Genomic DNA, 22,872 nt, shown 5'->3' with positions numbered 1-22,872 from the left:
CTGACTTCAATGAAAAGTTCAAATTATTTAATTTCTGAAAAAAGTCATAAGCTAATGCAAAATATTTATCATGGTAAGCATTTAGTAATGTATATAACTGTCGAATCACTATGTTGTACCTCTGAAACCAATATTACATATCAACTAGATTTCAATTAAAAAAAATTTTTTTAAATGACCAATTTGAAACTAAAGTTGTAAAAAGTAAACCTCTATTTTCCGTTGTAAAGAATGGGAAGTCATTTGATCTTTCTAAAGGTAAATTCTTTAGTAACAATTTAAAAGTTATAAGGTATATCAATTTGATCTATATCAAATTTTCCTACTGGGGATTTTAATAAAATGTATATTGATGTTTTTTGCTATATGACATAAATTTTATGTTGTAATAACAGAAAAAGTCTCAATGCTTGGCTATTCAATTCCAAGATTTAGAAAACAAAGTATTAGAAGAGACATTAGAAGTCCCCTTCAGTTGGGATCAACAGAAGATGAAAACAGTTTCCATAAGGAGTCAGGCAGAAATGGTGATGTAACCCCCCTGTCATCCTTTACTTGAAGAAATACTTTTGCAGCATAAACAGAAATATAACTCACGGATGGCAAACCACTCTAAATCTTATTTAATTGTAATATTAACTTCACTAAAAGTATAGCAGGCCTTGAGGACATTATGCTAAATAAAATAAGCCAGTCACAAAAAGACAAATACTGTAAGAGTCCACTTAAATGAGACACCTAGAGTAGGCGAATTCATACAGACAGAAAGCAGAATGCATGTTGGCAGGGGTTGTAAGGGAGAGAAAAATGGGGAGTCACTTAATGGGTGGACTTTCAGTTTCACAAGATGAGTTCTGGAAATTGGCTGCACAACAAAGTGAATGTACTTAATATTACTGAACTATACACTGAATAGTGTTAAAATGGTAAATTTGGTACATGCTTTCCACAATTAAAAAAATATTTTTAATAAAATAAAAAGTATATCATGGCCAAATGGTCTGAATGGTCCCTACATGTAACACAGTCAAAAATACACAAAGCCAGAAATATGATTTACAAATGCACAGAAGAATAGGATCTCAGGAGAATACAACGGTCAACCACCTCCATTTCAACCTGAAAAGTCAAAGACAGGTATCCTTTACAGATTTCACTTCAAAAAGGATTCTGACTGCATTTTATCTACTTTGCCACACCAATCCCTTCTATTTTCTAAATTTCTTCACATAACTACCATTTATTCATTCAACAGTTATTTAAACTACTACTGCATGCATCACTATATTAATAGCACTTTATTATGAAATAGGTGCTATAAATAAGTCATAAACTTGCCACAGGATGCCAGCAATCTCAAAACAGAAAAGCATATTCTCCACATTGTTCACCCAGAGGCATTCTAGTTTTGGGGTGAGAAACTATGACTTAGTAAGGAGAAAAAGATTTAAAATTTATTTACCCAATGACACTTTCCAGTGAAAAATGGGAATGGGAGAAGTTCCTGGTAACTCCAGATCTTCTGTTGCATTCGGGTGGGGCAGAGAGCCCCAGAGGGATAAAGGGAGGAGGACAGTAGGAATGTCTAGGGTTAGCAAGGGAGGAAAACGCCAGGGGCAAACACATGAGTTAAAGTACACACAGCACAGAGGTCCTGGCGCTGCAGATCGCAGGGAGGACTGCTTCTGCCAACTGGTTTGTCAGACAATTTATCATACTGCTTTGAAAGGCTGTTATTAAATGAGGACAGGTCAAAGTGCTTTTCATGCTCTAAGAAAATAGCAGTTTCTGAACAGCCAGGTATACACTGACATAGGATGGACATGCATGTGACAAAATAACTAGTGACTTAAAATTTTTCACTTAACTACTTTTTATTTTTAGACTTCCTGATATATCACATGAATTGCTATAGAACTAAAGGTAGACAATGATTAGAAGTCAACAAATATTTCATACAATCACAAATTCAGGGGAAAAAAATGTAACATTTAAAACATTTTCCTTGTTCACAGAAGTACAGATCATCTGCATGTTACAGCAAGCATGCTTTTCATAGTCAAACTTTCAATCAACTCATCTAACTAAACTTAGATATTTACAAGCAAACAAACTGCCAAGTTACCATAGTAACAGATTTTCTAGGATGATGACAATGAGGTGTGTTGGATATTCTATTTCCACCAAAAAGTGTTGCCACTTATACTATAGAATATTCTGGATATTGTACTATCCCAAAACACACTAAATAATTTAATCTTTCCTTGTTGATTCTCAAAATAATCCAGGAATATTAATAGAAGTATCAGTTTTCATTGTCTAGCAAATATATGCATCAAAGAAATTTGTTAACTGACAGATATTGAACAACAGAGTTTATTTCAATATATTAAAAGTAAATGAAATCTAAATGTAATGTGGTATTCTGAATGGGATACTAGAAAAGATAAAAGGACATTAGAAAAAGTGGTTAAAACCAAATCTGTAGTTCAATTAAAAGTACTGTACAGTCAGTTCTGCTATGTTTTGGAAATGCAGATTTGTTCCAATGAGTTGGCATATTAGGGAAAACTTGATCACACACAATTTTTGCATTTGCTGACACACAATTCACCCGAGAGAAACATTAGGTGAGCACAGAAAACTGCACCCAACTGAACCAAACCAAATTGCCAAACACCACGAGCAACCACAGTTTCGGGGTGTGAAGGAGCCGCCTGTCCACACCTGGGGTCCCAACTTCCCAGCACACCTCTAATCACCCTCTTCCTCTGCCCCCCAGTAACATACAAGCTGCAATCTTCCTCACCCACTTTTACAAGCAAAGTAGTTTTCAGGTCTTTTTCAAGTTAAGTGCCATGTTTTATTTTAGTATTTGTGTGTTTCTTATCTGTAACACATGCAAAATTATGTTATGATTTTTATTAGGTTCTAACTGTCCCACCAAACACAGTTTTTGAGTGCTGGACCCCTCATCCCACTTCTCCCACAAGCCCTGCGGTTTCTGCTGCACAGATCTGCCTAGTGTGGTGATTCTTGGGGATATGTATGCTGCATGCAGCAGAACTGACACTGGGTAATGATTTCTTAGTTTTGACAAATATGCTATGATTATGTAAGAAAGAAAGGGAAACTAATAAAGACAGTAAGAAATGCCACCCTTGTGTTCTCAAAGTCACAGAATATAAAGTGTAAACATTTGATAGCAATGACAACCTAAAGATAGGTAGTTAGTAAGCTGTGTATCACCTATGACAGAAAATGTAATTTCAAAGTATTACAAAACTTGGTCACATTTCATCAATGTCAAATACACAATTTAATAATGACAGTAGTATAAAACACAAAAATAGCACATACCATAGAAGTTTCCCAGAAATCATAACCATCACATTTGGTTCAATCAAAATTGGTTAATCGAACTTTGGTTAAATGCCAAGGAAAAAGTTCTGCCTATGGGATCTCAAAACAGTAGGTAAAAAATCACCTTGTTGGTGTAATTTACCATTGCCTTCCAAAATACTATGCACTATGAACTTTAAAAGATAAAACCCCACTTACCCTTCCATGTACATTCATTTATTCAAAACAACTCACTGAGTTGTTTTGTTTGTACCACTCACTCTTCCAAGTACTAAGGCTACATTAGTGAACAAGACACAAGGTCCTTCCCTTACGGATTTTTTCATTCAACAAGTCTTTAGTGAATGCCTACAATGTGACAGGTACTATTCTAAGTCAGAGGGTAAGGAAGGGAAGAAAACATGCAAAAATCCCCATCCTATTGGAACCGGCATTTTAGAAGAGGGAACATACAATAAACAAGATAAATACATAGACAGCAAACTAAGGTAGATAGTGATAAATGCTAGGAAGAAAATAAAGCAGGAAAAGAGGTTTTAAATTATAAATTTAATGGTAAATTGTAAAAATTATAAGTAGGATGGTCAAGGAGGATCAGATAGAGTGCAAAAGGCAAATTGCCATATGCTATATCAGAGGTTAAGTGCTACTAAGAGAAAAAAAATGGGTAAGGGCAAACAGTGGGAGGGCTGAAGGCTATTTGAGAAAGAATGGTCAGGGAAGGCCTTTGAGAAGAGGGAACTCTGGCATAGGGATTCTGAAGACGGAAGAGGCCCAGGTACAGGAAGATCAGAGAGAAGGGCGCACCAGGCGGGGGGCACACTAGCCTCAAAAGCCTATGGTGGGGGCAAGCATGGCATATTCACCAGACAGCACGCAACTGCCCTAACACAAGCCAAAGGGCGGGCAGGGTCACCAGCCATTGTGCCTTTTGGAGGTCATGCATTTAGAGTTTAGTGACTTGTTTCAGATCAATTCAGCAAATTATTAAAAATCCATTATTATTTTGCGAAATGCAAGTCAAAGGGAGGAAGAAAAGATAAAGCAGGATGAAACACAGACACTGCCCCTGAGCAACACACATTCTCATAGCAAAACTCGGAGTGTACCAGACAGCAAAGGAGTAAGTGGCGAGATCATTTTACCAGTTTCCAAACACTGCAACTGAGAAAAGACGGGAAAGCAGAAAAGGCTGGAGATTTATCAAGAATTTTTTCAGCTCTAATTTCTTCCTCAGTTGGAAGGCATGACCTCGTAAGGAGGAATTTCAGTCGGTTCATAAAGCATACCTGATAACTCGTGAAGAGGAACTCTGTTTTACTCATTTTGAAATCCCTACCATCGTTCCAGGCACATGGAAGGTGCTCAGCCTGGGTTCAGTGGAGAAAAGCATTCATGTCCTAACAAATCAGACACTGTGACCTAATGGTTCTAAGTAATTTGAAAATAAATACCAAGTATTCAAAGAATACATTTCCTAAAAAAGGAAATAATTTCTATAAATATGTATCTTACTGATCAACATTAGAGTAAAACATTGAATAAACAAGTACAGACCTTAACTATGGGCTAAAATACAGACTCTTTAAGACCATGAGAGCCTTGGTGAAACACTCCCCCAGGGCACCTCCTGTAACAAGTGAAAGTATCCCCTCCAGCACTCCCGCAGGACATCCTTTAATCCCTTTGTCAACAGGGCACAAGACAGATCTAACTTAACTGATCGACTGCTAAGCATTCTTAGAGAACCCACATACATACAAGCACCACCCTAGGACCTGCGGATCCAAAAATAAAGAAGAGATGGTCTTGGCCTCTTAGAGTTAGTTAGCTTCAGGCTTAACATTGGTTTTCTGACGAAGGGAACAAGAGGGAGAAAGACAGAAATAAAAATGACTTAGTAAAATAGAATGTAAAAAGTAGTATACTACAAGAAGGAACAAAGAATTATGAGAACATAAGGAAAGAAGCAAGTTACGGAAAACCTCCTAGAAGAGGCTATACCTGAAGCAATTGTGGTTTTGCTTTGCAGTCACGTATTAGAAGGAGTTAGAGATGTTACTGTTGAAATTTACTGTTCTTTCCTATGCTTTCTAACTAAAGCAGAAATATACTCAAAGAAAAAAACGATTAAAAAAAGAAATCTATTTTCTCAATGTGTTTAATGACTCATAAGAAACCAGTCTTTCCACACTGTAAGCAGCATATTCTAAAACCATTATTCCAGATAATCTTCTAATTGCCCTCTGCTGTAATATAGTATACCTAAAGTATTTATCATAATTTAAATCATTATGGCAGGCCCCATAAAGGGACTGCAAGTCACTCAAAGATAATATTCATTGGATATTGTAAAACTGTTTTGCAAACCAATTCTGAAATTTCAGAAAATCAAATGTCTAAGCAATCACCACAAGACAATAACAATAAATGCACTCAAATCTAAGGAGATATGACCCTTAAGAAAAACTGTGTGACAGTGGCCCTTTTCTCTATACTAACAATTCACCGTAGAAACTCATTTCATTCAGATTAGATCAATTTTACAAAGTCATTTCATTCAGATTAGATCTATTTTACAAAGAAGCTAGAAACAAGAAAAGATACTCTGAAATGTTTACGAATACATATTAACAAAATATATTTTACATATCACTATAAAGAGCTAAAAGAAATTATTTGAAAATGAAAAAGACATTCCAAGCTTTTTCTTTTTGGTCACTTTTACCATAACAAAGACTTACTTTTTAGTACTAAAAGTAGTGCAAAATGAGTTTAAAACGTGAATTTTAACACTCCTATCTACAACTCTAAATAAATAGAGGTTCAAACCCTGGCTGTACTATATGGAATTTAACATACCACTAAATTTAGCTTTCTATAATAACAGGGATAATACAGAAGTGTTGGGAGATCAGATATGAGAATATGCCAAATCACAAAGTAAATCATACTCTATAAATTATGGTTGTCATCATTAATACCTAAGCCTACAAATGTGATACTGGGTGGAGGCAGACAAGGGTGGAATGGGGAAGCAGGACACCCGGAATTCCAGGAAGAGCCCTTAACATTGTTAAGCGGCCTGTAGCTAAAGTGTGTAACAATTTCAATCAAAAGTGTCATAATCCTTTACAGTTTATAAGCAGATTTTATACGTATCAATTCACCTGTTATTAAAACTATACAATGTGAATAAGCAAGATTGGGACTGCCAACTCATTTTAAAGATGAGTAAGCTCAAATTCTGAAGGGGTAAATCATGAAGTTCAGGTAATACTGTTACGACAGACATTATTTTGACTTCAAGATCATTTAAAAGTTAGAAATAATTTTATCATCAGAAAAAAGTTTAAATAGATAAGACATAAAAATTTTTTTAATTTAGGTTATTCAGCATGAAACAAAAAATTGTTGTTATTCACAGAAAAGGTGAAATGCTGTTAACATAGTCACTTACCAAGCCTCGGGCAGCAGAACAGAATATTCATGTGGAGAAGTGGTCTCTGGGAAGTTGGAGAGAATTGCAAGGCGGTGAGGAAGCAGGTGTGATCCATGATAAGTGAAAAGAATCTCTAGGGCTGGTACATTACTTTCCTGTACAAAAGGCAAGGGGTAAGTTTTCAGTGTAAACTTTGACTTTGTAGGACAACATTCAAAAATTTTAAATTACCTTTTATATGCAGTTCTGATATAAAGTACTTTGCAACATTCCTGATTCTTCCTAGTGTGTAGCATATTTCTCAATCTAATGCTATAAAAAGCATTTTTAAAACTCAGAATGATTAATAAAAGTTCTTAAAAATATGATTCTGTTTTACTATATCTATTAACATTACCACACAAACAAAAGGAAATGATTTTATATGCATGCAATAACATTAATTGCATGGTGAAAAGATTAAGAAAGTATAAACACTATAATTATTTTATTTGCAAAAGAAGAAATTACCCGAGCATAGGTTCTTGCTGAAAGAACAATATTCTGATTTCTGAACTTCTTAAAGAATTCAGCATCATATCTCTGTTCAGATGCATGAGGCACTCCTAGGATTTCCTGAGGGGAAACAGTTATTCAATGAAACAGCTTTTAAATATGGGTGACAAGAAAATATTAAAAACCTTTACAACTCTGCCTCCCTAAATAAATAAGGGAAATAATCAAACTATCAATGATAATTAAAGCACTTCTCTGTATTCTTCCCTTTATTTTGAAAATGGCTACATTTACAAATGCTAGTAATTAAAAAGAATTCCAGAAGTAAGTGAAAAAGGCAGTAAAAACTACATTAATTACAGCAGGACAACAAAAATCCACCACTTGGTAAAAACAAATAAGCAATATTTACACATGGCTACCACATCTGTATGAGAACTTATAGATTAACTTTACTGCTGCTGGAATGATCCATGTAAAACACAGACTAACCCACTCATTCATTCAACAAATATTTATTGAATGTCTACTACTTGCCAGGGGCACTATGACAGGTAGTGGTGATACAATAACCAACCACTTTCCCTGCTCTCCACGTACTTTAAAAATCAGGGAAGGCAAACAAGCAAATAGGAACAGATAAAGGGAAACACAAAGGACAGGTGCCAATGCTGGGTCTGGGAGGACAGGAAGCCTTCACTGAAGTTGAAACATAAAAACAAACAGAAGGGGGAAGGAAAAAAAGATGGCGATGTGAGAAGTGAGGCAGAAACCTCCTTCCATAATCACATAAAACAGAAAAATACACCAAATACAACTAATTCTGAAAAACTGACCCCAAAACAGCAGAACAGACCTCCTAGATATGGGGAAAAGAGAAGATCTCACCAAAAAGAGTAAAATAGCAAAGCAGCGATCTGGCAGAACCCAAGCCCTCTGCCCACTCCAGCCCACAGGCAGGAGACAGACACACGGAGCAGGGAGAGAGTAGAAACCCAGGACTCCTAAAAACCCACCCCTGGAGATCTACTCCAGGAGCAGGAACACACATTACATGGTGCTCTGGAGATTAGTGGGGTTAGAGAGCAAAGATGGGTGGAATACTCAGAGACTGAGATTCCAGCTGCTTGTGGCAAAGAGGTACGCACAACTGGCCCCCCTGGGACAAAAGAAAGAAAGGCAGGTAGTTTGAAAGACTGCCCAGCAGCAAGAGGGGCACTACAGGGACAAAGATTACACAGAGTTTGATGCTCAGGAAAAAGGTTAGGTGGACAAAACCATCCTGGTATGCTGAGCCCAGCAGATTGGGAACTCTCAGGAGCTTCAGACACTCCATCTATCTTGGCTGGCAACAAAGCCCCAAGGACCCCCACTGCGGTATGTAGCAGCATATGAAGACAACAGAAAACAACAGCAACTCAACAGCCTAAAACCTGTGGGATCCAGTGAAGGCAGTTCTAAGAGGAAAGTATTACAGCAATACAAGCTTACCTCAAAAATCAAGAACCATCCCAAATGAACAGTCTAAACTCACAATTAATGAAATTAGAAAAAGAAGAACAAATGAGGCCCAAGGTCAGTACAAAGAGGGACATAATAAAGATCAGAGCAGAAATAATTAAAATAGAGAAGAAGGAAACAACAGAAAGAATCAATGAAGCCAGGAGCTTTTTCTTTGAGAAAATAAACAAAATAGATAAATCCCTAAACAGACTTATCAAGAAATAGAGAAAGTGTACACACACACAAAATCATAAATGAGAAAGGAAAAATCACTATGGACACTGCATAAATACAAAGAATTATTAGAGAATATTATGAAAACCTATATTCCAAAAATTGGATAATGCAGAAAAAATAGACAACTTTCTAGAATAATACAACCTTCCAAGACTGACCCAGGAAGAAACAGAAAATCTGAACAGACCAATAACTGGCACTAAAATTGAGCTGGCAATCAAAAAACTACCTAAGAATGAAACCCATGGCCCAGATGGCTTCACGGCTGAATGTTATCAACATTTAAAGAAAAGTTAATACCCACCATCCTTAAAGTTTTCTAAAAAGTAGAAGAGGAGGGAATACTTCCAAACTCATTATATGAGGCCAGCATCACTCTAATGCCAAAACCAGACAATGACACCATAAGAAAATTACATTATTCCTGGCAAACATAGATGCAAGAATCATCAACAAAATATTAGCAAACTGAATTCAAAAATACATTAAAAAAATTATCCATCATGACCATGTGGGATTTATTCCGGGGATGTAAGGATGATACAGTATTTGAAAATGAACATCATACACCACATCAACAAAAAGGACAAAAATCACAAGAACAGACCCATAGACCAGTGGAACAGAATAGAGAGCCCAGATATAAACCCAAACATATATGGTCAATTAATATATGATAAAGGGGCCATGGATATACAATGGGGAAATGACAGTCTCTTCAACAGCTGGTGTTGGCAAAACTGGACAGCTACATGTAAGAGAATGAAACTGTAGTACGGTCTAACTCCATACACAAAAGTAAACTCAAAATGGATCAAAGACCTGAATGTAAGTCATGAAACCATAAAACTCATAGAAGAAACAGGCAAAACTCTCTTGAATATAAACATGAGCATCTTTTTCCTGAACACATCTCAGGCAAGGGAAACAAAAGCAAAAATGAACAAATGGGACTATATCAAACTAAAAAGCTTGTGTACAGCATAGGATACCATCAGCAGAACAAAAAATGCATCCTACAGTCTGGGAGAACATATTTGTAAATGACTTATCTGATAAGGGGTTAACATTCAAAATATATAAAGAGCTCACACACCTCAACACCCAAAAAACAAATAACCCAATTAATAAATGGGCAGAGAATCTGAACAGACACTTCTCCAAAGAAGAAATAAACCCACACATACATGGCCAATTAATACATGATAAAGGAGCAATGGATATACAATGGGGAAATAACAGCCTCTTCAACACTGATGTTGGCAAAACTGGACACAGAACAGACATATGCACCCCTATGTTTATCACAGCAGTATTTACAACAGCCAAGATCTGGATAAGTGTCAATCAGTAGATAAATGGATAAAGAAGAGGTGGTATATATACACAATGAAATATTATTTCAGCCATAAAAAGAAAACAAATCCTACCATTTGCAACAACATGGAAGGAGTTAAGAGGGTATTATGCTCAGTGAAATAAGCCAGGTGGAAAAAGACAAATACCAAATGATTTCACCTGTTTTTGGAGTATAAAAACAACGCAAAACTGAAGGAACAAAACAGCAGCAGACTCACAGACTCCAGGAAGGGACTAGCAGTTGTCAAAAGGAAGGGTTGGGGAGGGAGGGTGGGTGGGAGAGAGGGAGAAGGGGATTAAGAGGCACTATAATTCACAAGCACAATATAAGTAGGTTCTGGAGAAGTCAATACAGCACAGAGAGGATAAGTAATGACTCTATAGTATCTTACTATGCTGATAGACAATGACTGCAATTGTGCAGGGCTGGGGGAGTGGTGAAGACTTGGTAATATGGGTGAATGTTGAAAACAATGTTGTTCATGTGAAACCTTCATAAGATTATAGATTAATGATACTTTAATTTAAAAAAACAAAACAAATAGGAGTTAGCCATGACAACTACAGGTGTGTTTCTCTCCACCACAGCATATGAATTAGGGCTCATGTCCTCCTGTTATGTTTAATGCTGAACTCCAGATACCTATTCTACTGCCTTTGACATAGTAAAGAATGAATAAATGTTTGTTGACTGATTTATTGAAATAGGGAAGAGAGAAGAATGAGGCAGCTTGTAGGAGGTGAGAGAGAGTGGGTGGGAAGTTGAGAAGCTCCCTTGCAAGCATGCACATCTAAATGCGGGCCAGCAGGTGTACAGGTCAGGGGGTCTGCAATAACACAAGAGTTAGCTATATGACACAGAGTTAGTAACAGAGAAGTGAATATTAATTGAAGGGAGATTAAGAAGAATGAAAGTAACCTTGAGGAACACCATTATTTAAAGGATTAGCATGGAAAAAGGGATCTTTATCTGAAATGTAGATGGAAGAGCAGCCAGAGAAAGAAAAAAAAAAATAGTGCATACTCATGGGAACCAGAAAGCAAGCATTTCAGAAATGTTCTTAGTTCCTGGACTCCACATCCACAGCAATCACTTCCTTTATTTCATCTAGTTACACATCCTATCACCACACCCTGGACCATTATCGTCACCAAGAAGGCATTCTCTGGGACATCTCAATGTCAGGTACCGGGCTCGCGCCCAACTACTCCTATTCTCCCCACATTCCAAGTTCGTAGCCTTCCAACAATTCCTCAATCTCACTGAGGCATCCAATCCAGACCCTACTTCTTTCACCTTCTATCTTTCCTCAGAGCCTCTCACCCCTTGTAACCAGCTTAAAGTCCCCGGCCCACCATTCTGAAGCGATTTCTTCAATCTTTTGTTTTCCCTTTATCCCACTCACCTGTGAAAATCTCACCTCTAGTCAAACCCAACTATGAACCCTGATTACAAGTTACCGGACGTCACTGAAGAAGTATCAAAAAACCGAGCTCACAGTTCTCATGTTAATTTCATTATCTGGACAATGTTTGGATCCTGATTCGAATGACCCAAATGTAAAAAAAACATTCGTGAGGCAACCTAGAAAGTCTGAACATGAAGTGGAAATCAGAAGATATTAGGGAAATATTACTAATTTTCTTAGAAATAATAGTGTTTCTGTGGTTATTTTTTTAAGTCTCTGTCAATTATAGATACATACTTAAGTATTTGTAGGTAAAATGATAATATGCCTACGATTTGCTCTAAAATACCTAAGTGAAACAAAAGGCAGGAGTAGGAAGGTAGAGAATAAATGACATAAAATCGGCAGATGGCTGAAGCTGGGCCATGAGGACATTCAGATTTTTTATAATAAAAAGCTTAAAAATTGATCAGTTCAAGACAACAAAGTTCAAATAAACACTAATGCTGTCGCTCATGCTACTACATTTCCCTACAAAGTTTTCTTTCCTATTCTGTTAGGAACTTTTCCACAACTCTTTCATTCTTTCCAGACCTCCAACACCCTGTACCCTTGCCCCCCATTCTCAGCTGAAAACCTTGTTTCATATATATTTTTCACTGTTAGATACCAAGTCCCTCCTACTATTTTCCAACCTACTAAAACTATATATCTAGCTGTATCCATACCAGTATTATTTTCCTTCCTTCCATTACAACAGAAAAACATATCTATAAATATATAGCACAGTAATAAAGCTCCTAAAAGATCCTCAAAACTCCACTTGTGATCTGGATCCCATCTCCTCCCTTTCTATAATCACGCCATTATTTCCTCTTTTCTGTTCAACTCCTCCTCATCTTCTACTTGTTCATTTCCATTAGATACAAACAATGTTTCTTCTACCTTCTATTAAAAACATAATTCTTAAATCTCATATAATCTGTACCACCTTCTTCTCTGCTCCCCGTCACAATAAAACTTCCTTAACAGCTGCCCAAAGCCACTGCTTCCACTTATCCAATTCGCATTCTTTCCTAAACTCATTCAACCTCTGACAATTCAATTCAGCTCCTTACACAGCTCCTTTCCAAATACGGCCAGAAACTATTCTAACACTCGCTCCTGCCTATATTTTGTGTACCCACCCAGCCTCCCTACAGTCCAGCTGTCCTGACTAGCTCACTGTCAGGGACACACCACCTTCTTTTACACCACTAGGCCTCTCTTCATACACTGTGCTGGTTATCAGGATTGGCTACTGAATCTGACACCTAGTTACGAGTTCTTGCTTCCTATTTATTCAGACAAACTACCTTCTCTAAGCCTCAGTTTTCATAAATTTTGTTTATGAATAAAATTGAGAGGACAATAGTGCCTGCTTCAAAGGACTGCTAATAAATCATCTCGATTAAGTATGTATGACATTGGCTGACAAATAGTAAATCCTCAACAAACATGTTAGTGTCTCTTAAGATACTCTCTTATCTATCGACTCCTTCACCAAATATTTACTGAGCTCCTCAATGAGCCAGGTATGATTTTGAAATCTGGGGACAAAGCTGCAAACAAGACAAAACCCTTATGCATTGATGGAGCTTCCATTCTTGTGTCCCCCTCATGGCACTCCCTAGCCCCCCTAATCTGCTTTCCTTCTTTTTAAGGACTAGCTGAAATACAACTTCCTCTGTGGAGCCTTCTCAGACAACCTCAGGAAAATGTAATGTTTTTCTCCATTATGCACCCTCATCAATTCTTCTTATCTCCATTATCATCACTTATTGCCTACAGAATGAGGACTCCCATGAAAACTGTTCCTTGTTCTGGCATAATACCTGGCATAAAGCAGATACTTTTGTAAAATTTAAATGAATCCATTTTTATCTAATTTATCAGAAAATTAATAAAATAAGGTAGGCCCTGATTAAAATGCAATGCCTATCTTTACCACTATCTAGCAGGTTAGCCATTATATCTGAATATCTTCATTTTTAAGTTTTAATAGCCAAATTCACCAACTTCATCTACTTTTCAAAAGCTTAGCTAAATTCCAAAAAAAAAGTGGGCTCAACGAACACTTTAAACACCACTATTACCATGTAATAATAAATGCACTTTTACTGTCAAACGGAAAATGGCAATTCAATTAACTAAAGGATAATGAAAGAAAATTAACTGGACAAACTCTAAACATTCTATGGAACCTCTTTTTGAGATCTCATCAGTAAAACTTAGTAAAATGAAGGCTAATAATGTAAAATAAACGATCTCTTACTGACTTCTGCAGTTCACAATATGCTTTTATGTATTACCTCAAAATACCACAGAACTTCAGACATAGTAAAAGGATATGCTTTGAAGTAATATGACCATCCAACAGTCAAACTGGTTGTACCTACAGATAAAACTATTAGGAATTTTCTATAGCTTGTCTGTATGAAATGACAGATCACTATCATGTTTTCTAGCAACAACAAAAATAACCCTCTTTAGTCACTAGTATTTTGTTATGAAAACATTTCTACTAGGCTAGCAGGTACGGAGTCAAACGCGATTGGATTTGCCTGCGGGCATTAGGAGTACTAAACACCTGTTATTCTGGGGTAGGCATGATACTATGAGACGTGATGTTTACTGACTGCCTACTGTGTGCCAGTACCAGGAGCCAAGAGAGGACACCCACAGAAGGGAGGTGTAACACAGATTCAGGAAGGAACCTGCAAGCCAAGTCAAACTTTAAAGGTTAGAAATTTATATTAAATCTTGGTGAACTTCAGCTTGAGGGTCATGTGAAAAAGCAATGAAACTATGTATCTTTACTGAAATGTTTCTCACATCTTTAATAATATCTAAACTGTGCTACTAAAATGCCCAACATGAGGACAACAGCTGTGCATGTGTCCCTGAAGAAACAAATACGAAGTATACTTTTTTAAGTTGAAATACCTAATTTTGGCCACGATTAGGATCAAATTTCAACCAACTAAATTCAACCCACTAACAAATTATTAAAATAATACTAGTCAGAAATCTTTATATTAGGATTATTAAAACCCAGTGCATACTGAAATCTCATACTGGAGATGCCATCACCTTAAAATCGAAGTGTTAAATAAATTTAAGTACAAAAGATCATAAATGAAAGAAACATAGACACTCTGAAATGGATAAGGCATTTCTGTTCCCTAAACCAACAAAACAACCTCTGGCCTTCCACGAGCCACTGGCACACAAGAGCACTTGCTTCTGTAACAAATAAATTTTTCCCAAGTAAATAATTTTAAAGAGCAAAAATATCAGATATTAGGGCAGTGGTCTGATAAAAACTACTCACCTCATATGTTGCCAGCCGATCTAAGTACGTTAATAACTTCAGTCTACAGCGGCAAAGTTCCTTCTGTTCCAGTGTTAACCTGTGTTTGGGCAACTGTATTAGGCCACCTACATTTACACAGATACACATTTCTCTAAGAACTAAAATAGAATAAAAATAATCAACATTCTATGGAGCCCAAAACTCATGGGAAAATACACAAAAGCACAAGGGTAAGTTAATACTAAATGCATTTAAGTTGCTGAAATAACTCAGAAAAATTAGTCCTAGTAAAGAACACACTTAAATGACGAGTTATTTTTTTAAATTACTAGTAGTAAGTCATTTACTTTGAAAAGTTCACTAATTTAAGTAGTTTTTGCCTCTTCTTGAGTTCCTTCTTTTTATGCTCAGCAGGCTCTTCATCAGGTGGTGAAAGATCCTCATAGGAGATACTGTCTATGTCGATGTCACCAGGTAATGTAAATCTATAAGAAAAAACCCAAATCTAAATTTTTTTAAATTTCACATACTGAAATGCTTTCCTCTTTCATTTTATTATTCAGGTGATTTCCACAGAAACAACCCATGATTTCGAAGAAAGCTTTTGCTACTATGAGCAAAGTGAGTCACTCATTATACCCACAAGATGAGCAAAGTCATCTGTATTCATCACATAGAGAAATTTTAAAAATCAAGAAAATGAAAACTACTTAGGGAAACATATGATGTTATATTCACCCAATGTGAAACAGCTTATGAAGAAAATGTCCAGAGTTTACTATTTGAATCACTTCTGTTTAAGGTTTTTAAAATGGTAGTAAAAGTGTCAGTCTCATTTGCATTTTTTTTATTTATCAAGTATTTTAGCACATGTCTAACCTGCAGATAAGGGAGGAGACGTGATGAGATATCAAGACCTGAAAGGATCAGCCAGGGGACTTGAGGCTTAAGAACGCAAGAGTGGTGCTGAGAGTGCACCGCTCTTATTTATTGATCAAATGGTTGTTAACAACAATAAAACTCTGTATAGGGGACTGAATGCACAATCATTAATCAACTCCAAGCCTACCTTTCAACAGTCTCCAGTCTTCTGAAGCATAATGAACAAGTTCTTAGATAGTGAACAAGTTCTTACATGGTGAACAATGCAAGGGCAGTCATATCACAGAAACTGTTTCTGTTTTGATCACGAATCATGAACTATAGACTGATGAACTATAAACAATCAAGTCAGATATGATTATTCATTTGGTTTTTATACTTGATTTATATGTGAATCCCACAAGCACATTTATATCTCAAGGTTCCAAAAGTCTGATAGCAATAGCTCTTATCAAATAACTTTATTATTATGATTATTAACAAACATATATACGGTGCTTAAAAGTTTATGAGATGATTTCACAAGATACATAATTTAATCACTCAAAGTAATTTTCTGATGATAAAGAAGATGCATGAAAAAAGAAGGTGGTTCACCTGACTAATAGGCACACCCAGGTATATGTCTTAAGCCTAAAGCTTAGAAACAGCCAACATCCAATAAATATTTGTAGAATTTGCTCTTAGCATCAAGGTATATAAGTAAACATATTCAACTTAAAAGCTGTAAACTCAGGTAAGGGAGCACTGGCCAAAAGCAACTGCTTCATTACAGAATAATCTAAATAAAGAACAGTTTACCCTTTCCAATCTCAGCCTAAAGTCCCCTTCACTCTTGAATCCGTATCTTCCTGTTACCAACCTGCCATCATCTGCTCCCTTCCCTATTGCTAACAGAGCCTCCAGGTCTGTGCCTTTTAATCCATATTGAAGCAGTTCCTTTGCAGCATCCACATTTTCAGGAACTCTTTCCAAACACTCGTGAAGAACCCAGGATCGTTTCTTTATTTTACTCTGTATACAAAGAAAATAAAGAACAGAGGCATTGAAGAACTCAGGACATCTGACAGCACCTATACCTGCCTTCTAGCATTATAAAGCTGTACCTGAGGGAGTATAGCTACCTAAGACCTTTGCCACAGGTAGTTGCCAGAAAAGCTCAACTAAAAAAGCTAATTCCCTAAAGGTGATTAGAATTAGATGCAGGGAATGTGATTCCAACCGCTTTCTTTTCTTCTAATGAGACAAGGCTGAAACACAAAGCTCAGGACTCTTTTTTGGAAACATAAAAAGATTTTGCCAGACTTCTATAGCTGCTCTTTAGTTTGCATATGGGCTGTGTAAGAGAGTAGAAAATAAGCATAAAGGCAAGGTAAGATAAATCCTATTGTAACAAGCATGATTTTCTTTGAAACAAAATCTGTTAGGCATAGGACATCAAGATTCTGTGTCTGCTTGACCATGAATCACATGTACCACAAAGTGCAGGTGACAATTTAATCATAAAAAGTCATGGTATGCTATTCTTTGGAAAGACCAAGGGTGTAGTCCTCCCTCCCAAATGCTTCCTCTGACTCCATTCAAATTCCTTGACTTTCCCTTTTCCTAGAAAGGACAACTGTGATTACAAATTTGAAGCCAGATTTGACTCATGCCCTACATTCCTTTTCATATTCCACCGTATCAATTCTTTCTTCAAATGTCTCTTAGCTCATTTCTCCCCCTTCTACTTTTATGGCCTCCATGTCAGTCCATGTCACTAACTCCTAATGCCGGGGCCCTGCAGAAATCCCTTGACCTTAGCAGGGTTCCCCCCAACCACCCTCCTTCCAGCCAGGTTCATTGTCTACACCATCTTCTTCTGCACCTCCAGTCAACAGTCCACAGCAGTTCCCCAGGACCCTAAACAAACAAGCTTAACTCATCACAGGCTTTCAATATTCTCCCCAACTGAAATCAGTGTAACTTTCTAATTGTATTTCCCAGTGTTCACTGTTGTCAAATATCAGATCCAGCACACTGGCTTAATTACAGAGTTTGTTTACTCATCCAACAAATATCCGCCTATGTGCCAGGCACAGAACTAGTCAGAAAGACAGAGCAATGAATTAGACTTAGTTCCTGGCCTCATGAGCCATACTCATTTTCCTTTTATTTGCTTATAACATTTGTCCCATTAAGAATGCCTTACAGTCTTCTAACTGAAGAAGGCCTACTTGGAATCCTCAAACCTGCTCAAAATATCTTCACTATATAAAGCCTTCCATAACCACTGGGTCTACAATGACTGCTACCTTCTCTGGGTTCCCAGCATTCATCTGGAATCTTCTGGTATGGTTACTTGTGTTTTAGGCACGAAACTTGTCTTTTCAGTAGGATTATAAACTCCCTTAAAGCAAAGGCCATGTTTATGCTGCTCCTGTACCCCTTCACTGTCTTTCACTTAGTGCTTTTACTCTTAACTGCCTGTTCATTTAACTGAATTAAGTATCTCCCCCAATAAAAAATGTACTTGCTTTGTTTCTCCTAACACCTTTCAACTCCTTCAGGATTAAAATTGTCCTTTACTGCCTTCCAGAGAAGCCATAAATGAAAACAGGTGAATTCATGAGTTCACTGTCCTGAGTGACAAAAGAAGGGGGAAAAATAATACAGGTCTGGTGTTCTGCTATTCGAAAGATAATACAAGCAACTTTTTCTTCTTTTATTTCATAACCTCTCATGCTCACTCATTTCTGATGTCAATCTTGTAAAAAAAGTTTATCTTCCTGTTTGGAAGCATCAACTTCTTACATACAAGATTTTCAGATTACCTTTTTGTGTACTTTTAATTACTCATGTACATAAATATTTAGGGAAAACAATTATCATGACATTTCCCAACATTTCTTACAAATCTTCCTAAGTGCAAAGGTATTTTCCTTTCTGAATGTCAGAGGAGAAGTTATATCCTCTTAAAACATGCAATAAGTTCTACTACTTGCTCACAAAGGTGCCAAGGGTCCAAATATACAGGCTATATAACAACTTTAACTGTGGTAGCAGGGAGCTATTGAAGGAACTAAACAAAAAAAAAGGGTATTTGGCAAGCTTGATATGTCAGTGACCTGTCGCCTCAGCTTCCCAAATCCTCCTCACAGCCAGCTGTGGGACAGACAGCATTCCCCATTTGCAGCTGACACCTTATTAAGCCTCGTGGGTACAGGGCACTGGAGGGCCACAGCAGAGGAAATGGCTCTGATTTCTAGTCCTAATGTGCTCTGGTTCTTTTCTTACTCCTATGGCTTGGCAGCCAGAAATGCATGCTGCGGACATCCAGTGGCATTTACCCTACCCCTTCTCCACCGAGGACTACTTCCCATTAAATTTCAATCGTCCTCGTGAGCAGGTTTCCTTTCGGTGAACCCCCCAGGCATTGGAGGAGGAAACTTTCCAGATTATGGCCACCTGCACTCTAGCGGGAGTCTTGTCTTTTCTTTTCGGTCCCAGCCACAGTTCCTTCGCACTGGCCTTGAGCAGCATACATGCTGGCGAGTTTTCTGACCCTAACCTCAGCTCACTGGCACACCTCAGAACAGCATCCAGTTTGTCTGCGCACATCCCACCTGTTCCTGCCTGCCAACCTTGGCAACTAAGGCCCAGCCCTGACCCCAGACAACCCAGAGAACTTTTCCATCCTATGTGCTACAACCACTCCTTGTCCAATGAGGTCTGAGCCCCGGCCCAGGGGAGACCTCCCTTCCAAGTGTGTTCCCGACTTGGGTATGCTCCTTCAGCCTTACAGTATTCCTTAGAGTTCTCTTTAAACTTTTACAGTTAATCTCCCATTATGAGAAAACTATTCTCCATATTAAAACTTTTCCTGTTCAAATTACCATGTAGTTTCTGGCTCCTGACGGTACCCTGACTGATATAAGTGAAAAAAGGTAACTGAGGTAGAGAAGGAGAAAGGATTACGCCAAACTCAGGTAGGTGGCGGGTTTATCAGCGAATATGTGTTCATATGTCTTCAATACCAAAGTCCAGCTGCAGGGTCAATGCAACCAAATAAGAAGAAAATTTCTCCAGGTTGAGTAAAACACACTTCATCAGCTCTAGAGAAATCAGCAATGTAACTACATGAAATCCTATAACCAAAAAATATTCTCTACATTTGAATTTTGCCATGTTACCAAAATATGTAAGCATACCAAGTAATTCTGGATCGAAGCAATGTTGACGGCAGACTTCCTCCACTGCCTCTGGTACACCAGATCGGCGTCTAGGCCATAGGTCTGCGCCAGACACAGGGCTTCCTCGAACTCTTCACTTTCAATCTTTGGACAAAGAAATGGGAACACGAATGTTACATTACTGAACTGTCCACAGTGTCACTCTGATGATGTAATGAACTGTGATAAGCCTTCCACCCACAAAGCATGTTCTGCGTCCCTAATTATCCTCATGGGCACCGTGGCAGAAGCCCCTAGGGGCAGACAGATCAAGTATTTCTTTCACAATTTAACAGAAAGCTGAGAGACAGAGGTGAAATGCCCACATTTATAGAGTAAAATGATGGTAAAACCAGGAAGAGCAGTACTGAGAGCCTGACTCCGAGTCATGATACTGTACGAACAGCACAAACAGCTAAATACTCGGGGTTGATCAAATCTACTTTCCCAAGCAAACCCCTGACCAGGAAGTAGGTTTGCACGTCTTCCCTCATCACCTGTAGTCGGAGTGAACAGACGTACTTAAACACATACAGGTGAGAGTCACACGAAAGGTAGAAAAACCCAGGCTAAGCCACAAAGCGGACGGCCGATCTAAGTGGGAACACACCTTCTGTCCACTATTTCTGCTTTGATTACTCAGGCACAAAGAGCAGCATTATTTTCAAAAGCTTTATAATACTGGTATTTTTAGCATTTCAATGATGTAACAAACCCTCTTTAAATTTCTTTATTAAAAAGTTAGTTATTTCACAATAAAATAAAGTCGTGATGCCTGCAAACTTTGGCAGCAGTAAGACACTCTCACCTTTCTCTGATACAGCTCCTCGGGAGTCGTGGAGCGCAGACTCACAAGGCGGTAGTTCTTCGTAATGGTTCGGGGGCGTTTCCGTGGAGGTGCAAACCGCTCCATCTCCGTCACGAGGTACAGACCCTGTTTTATGACCCCAAAGTAGCGGGCCTGGGCAGATAGCTCCTGATCAGAATCAGAGTCCTCCTCTCCGTCTTCGTCTTCTCCACTTCTTGTCTCCAAACGAGATCGTTTGGGGGCAAGTTTAATCTCACACTAAAGTGAAAAACAAGACATTGACTTCACAATGAGGAACTAAAGACAAGTTTTAGGGTTAGGGAGAAAAATTTTAATTCTACTCTGGTTTGATTCATTACAACAGCGATGTAATTAAGGCAGGAATGGAATTCAAAGGAGCCCAACTACAAACATCATACACACCAACAGCTCCAGGAATAGGCACTACATTATTGGCTCCGAATCTCCAAAACAAAAGCTTGTTTTAATAATAGGTCATTAATATGACCTCATAAAGATATGCTTGGTAGTCATTTCAGGGAAATAAAGAAATTAATGTTAATTTTGTCACTTTTGACATTTTCATACTTGCTGTGGAAAAATATGATAATTTTTTAAACCTCTTTAGAAATGAACATGCAAGTATTTATTTGTTTTTCCAAGAATAGCTCTCTTGCCCTCCCCTTTTCAGGAATGTCTATCAGCTTCACAAAGTTCTTAGTCTGAAAACCTGCCTGTTAAAGATAACTTTCATTCCAGACTTAACAGAACTGGCTTAGGTTGTAAGCCATGGTTCTCTGTAAATAATATCTCTAGATTTGGTAACAAACTTTGAGATAATAAATACTTGTTAATCTGCATTGAAGGAAAGCCACTGAAGCTCATTACTCTTGGAAGACTTAAAATATGAATTTTTAATGACGAAAACATAACTTTAAAGTATTAACCCCTATTTTCAAGTTTTTTGTCATGATAAGCAGTTTTCTTACTAAAAGAACAAACTTTTTAAGTTGTCACAATTCATGGTAATAGGCTAAAGACTCAATTCTTAGGTACTATATATCTTAGACAACACTTTTCCATTTTAAAATGACTAATCTAGGAAAAAGGAAAATAATCTATCGTCATTAAAGAAAAAAAATACACAGAACAAAAGACTTAAGTTTTATTCATTCTTTAACAATGCAAGGTTTTTTTAACTGACTAAAAAATAGACTTTTTTTAACACTACTCAATCACTGATTCCAATCACAGATTTGTATTTAAAGACAAAATTAGATAATGAGATCTAACTAAAATTTTAAAACTAGATATTTAGATTTTTGGTGAAATACATGTGTATTTTAAGCATACTGGCTGCTCTGAAAGGAAAAGCATTACCTCCAAACTTAAAAATCCCCCATCGTGGGTAGCAGTGACTTGAGGTGATGGTTCAAACCATTCACAAGATTTTCCCAGTAAATTCTTCAAAGTTTTCACTGACGAAACAGTCAAAGCACCAGAGCAGCGAGCCAAAATGACCGCACTGTCTGCCCACCAATTTACATCTATCAGTGGATAAAAAGACTCTTTATCTAAAGGGGGAAAAATGAATCAACACAAATGAATCTGTCAGTGTGGTTTAAATGCAACACATTTAGTCTAATAATCATTTTTAAACTGTATTTGGGCCTTACAGGTGTATTAATAATAAAAAATAAATTATAAATCAACACTCAAACTTTTACAAAATGGTCATTTATTCAATAAACATCTGAATGCTAACAATTCGCCAGTCTAAATCCAAAGTTCCAGTGTTGCAGAGGGAA

At 37.3% G+C, this 22,872-nt stretch overlaps 1 protein-coding gene across 2 annotated transcripts in view; it reads right to left on the bottom strand.

Moving 5' to 3' along the window:
- The window catches only part of NBAS (NBAS subunit of NRZ tethering complex), a 331,046-nt gene that overhangs the window by 226,049 nt on the left and 82,125 nt on the right, over positions 1–22,872 (bottom strand). For both annotated transcript variants that reach the window (XM_073216361.1, XM_037026472.2), the window contains exons 14-21: positions 22,445–22,638; positions 21,065–21,322; positions 20,236–20,361; positions 16,908–17,059; positions 15,511–15,648; positions 15,182–15,260; positions 7,316–7,420; positions 6,824–6,960 (exon numbers count right to left, since the gene is read on the bottom strand). In XM_073216361.1, coding sequence (XP_073072462.1) covers positions 6,824–6,960; positions 7,316–7,420; positions 15,182–15,260; positions 15,511–15,648; positions 16,908–17,059; positions 20,236–20,361; positions 21,065–21,322; positions 22,445–22,638 — 1,189 coding nt within the window. The remainder of the gene's footprint in view (positions 1–6,823; positions 6,961–7,315; positions 7,421–15,181; positions 15,261–15,510; positions 15,649–16,907; positions 17,060–20,235; positions 20,362–21,064; positions 21,323–22,444; positions 22,639–22,872) is intronic.

This window comes from Manis javanica, chromosome 1 (assembly GCF_040802235.1).
Source record: "Manis javanica isolate MJ-LG chromosome 1, MJ_LKY, whole genome shotgun sequence".
In the NCBI taxonomy this organism is placed as follows: domain Eukaryota; kingdom Metazoa; phylum Chordata; class Mammalia; order Pholidota; family Manidae; genus Manis; species Manis javanica.
Note: the sequence above shows the minus strand (reverse complement) of the source record. Positions and strands in the feature narration are given on the sequence as shown.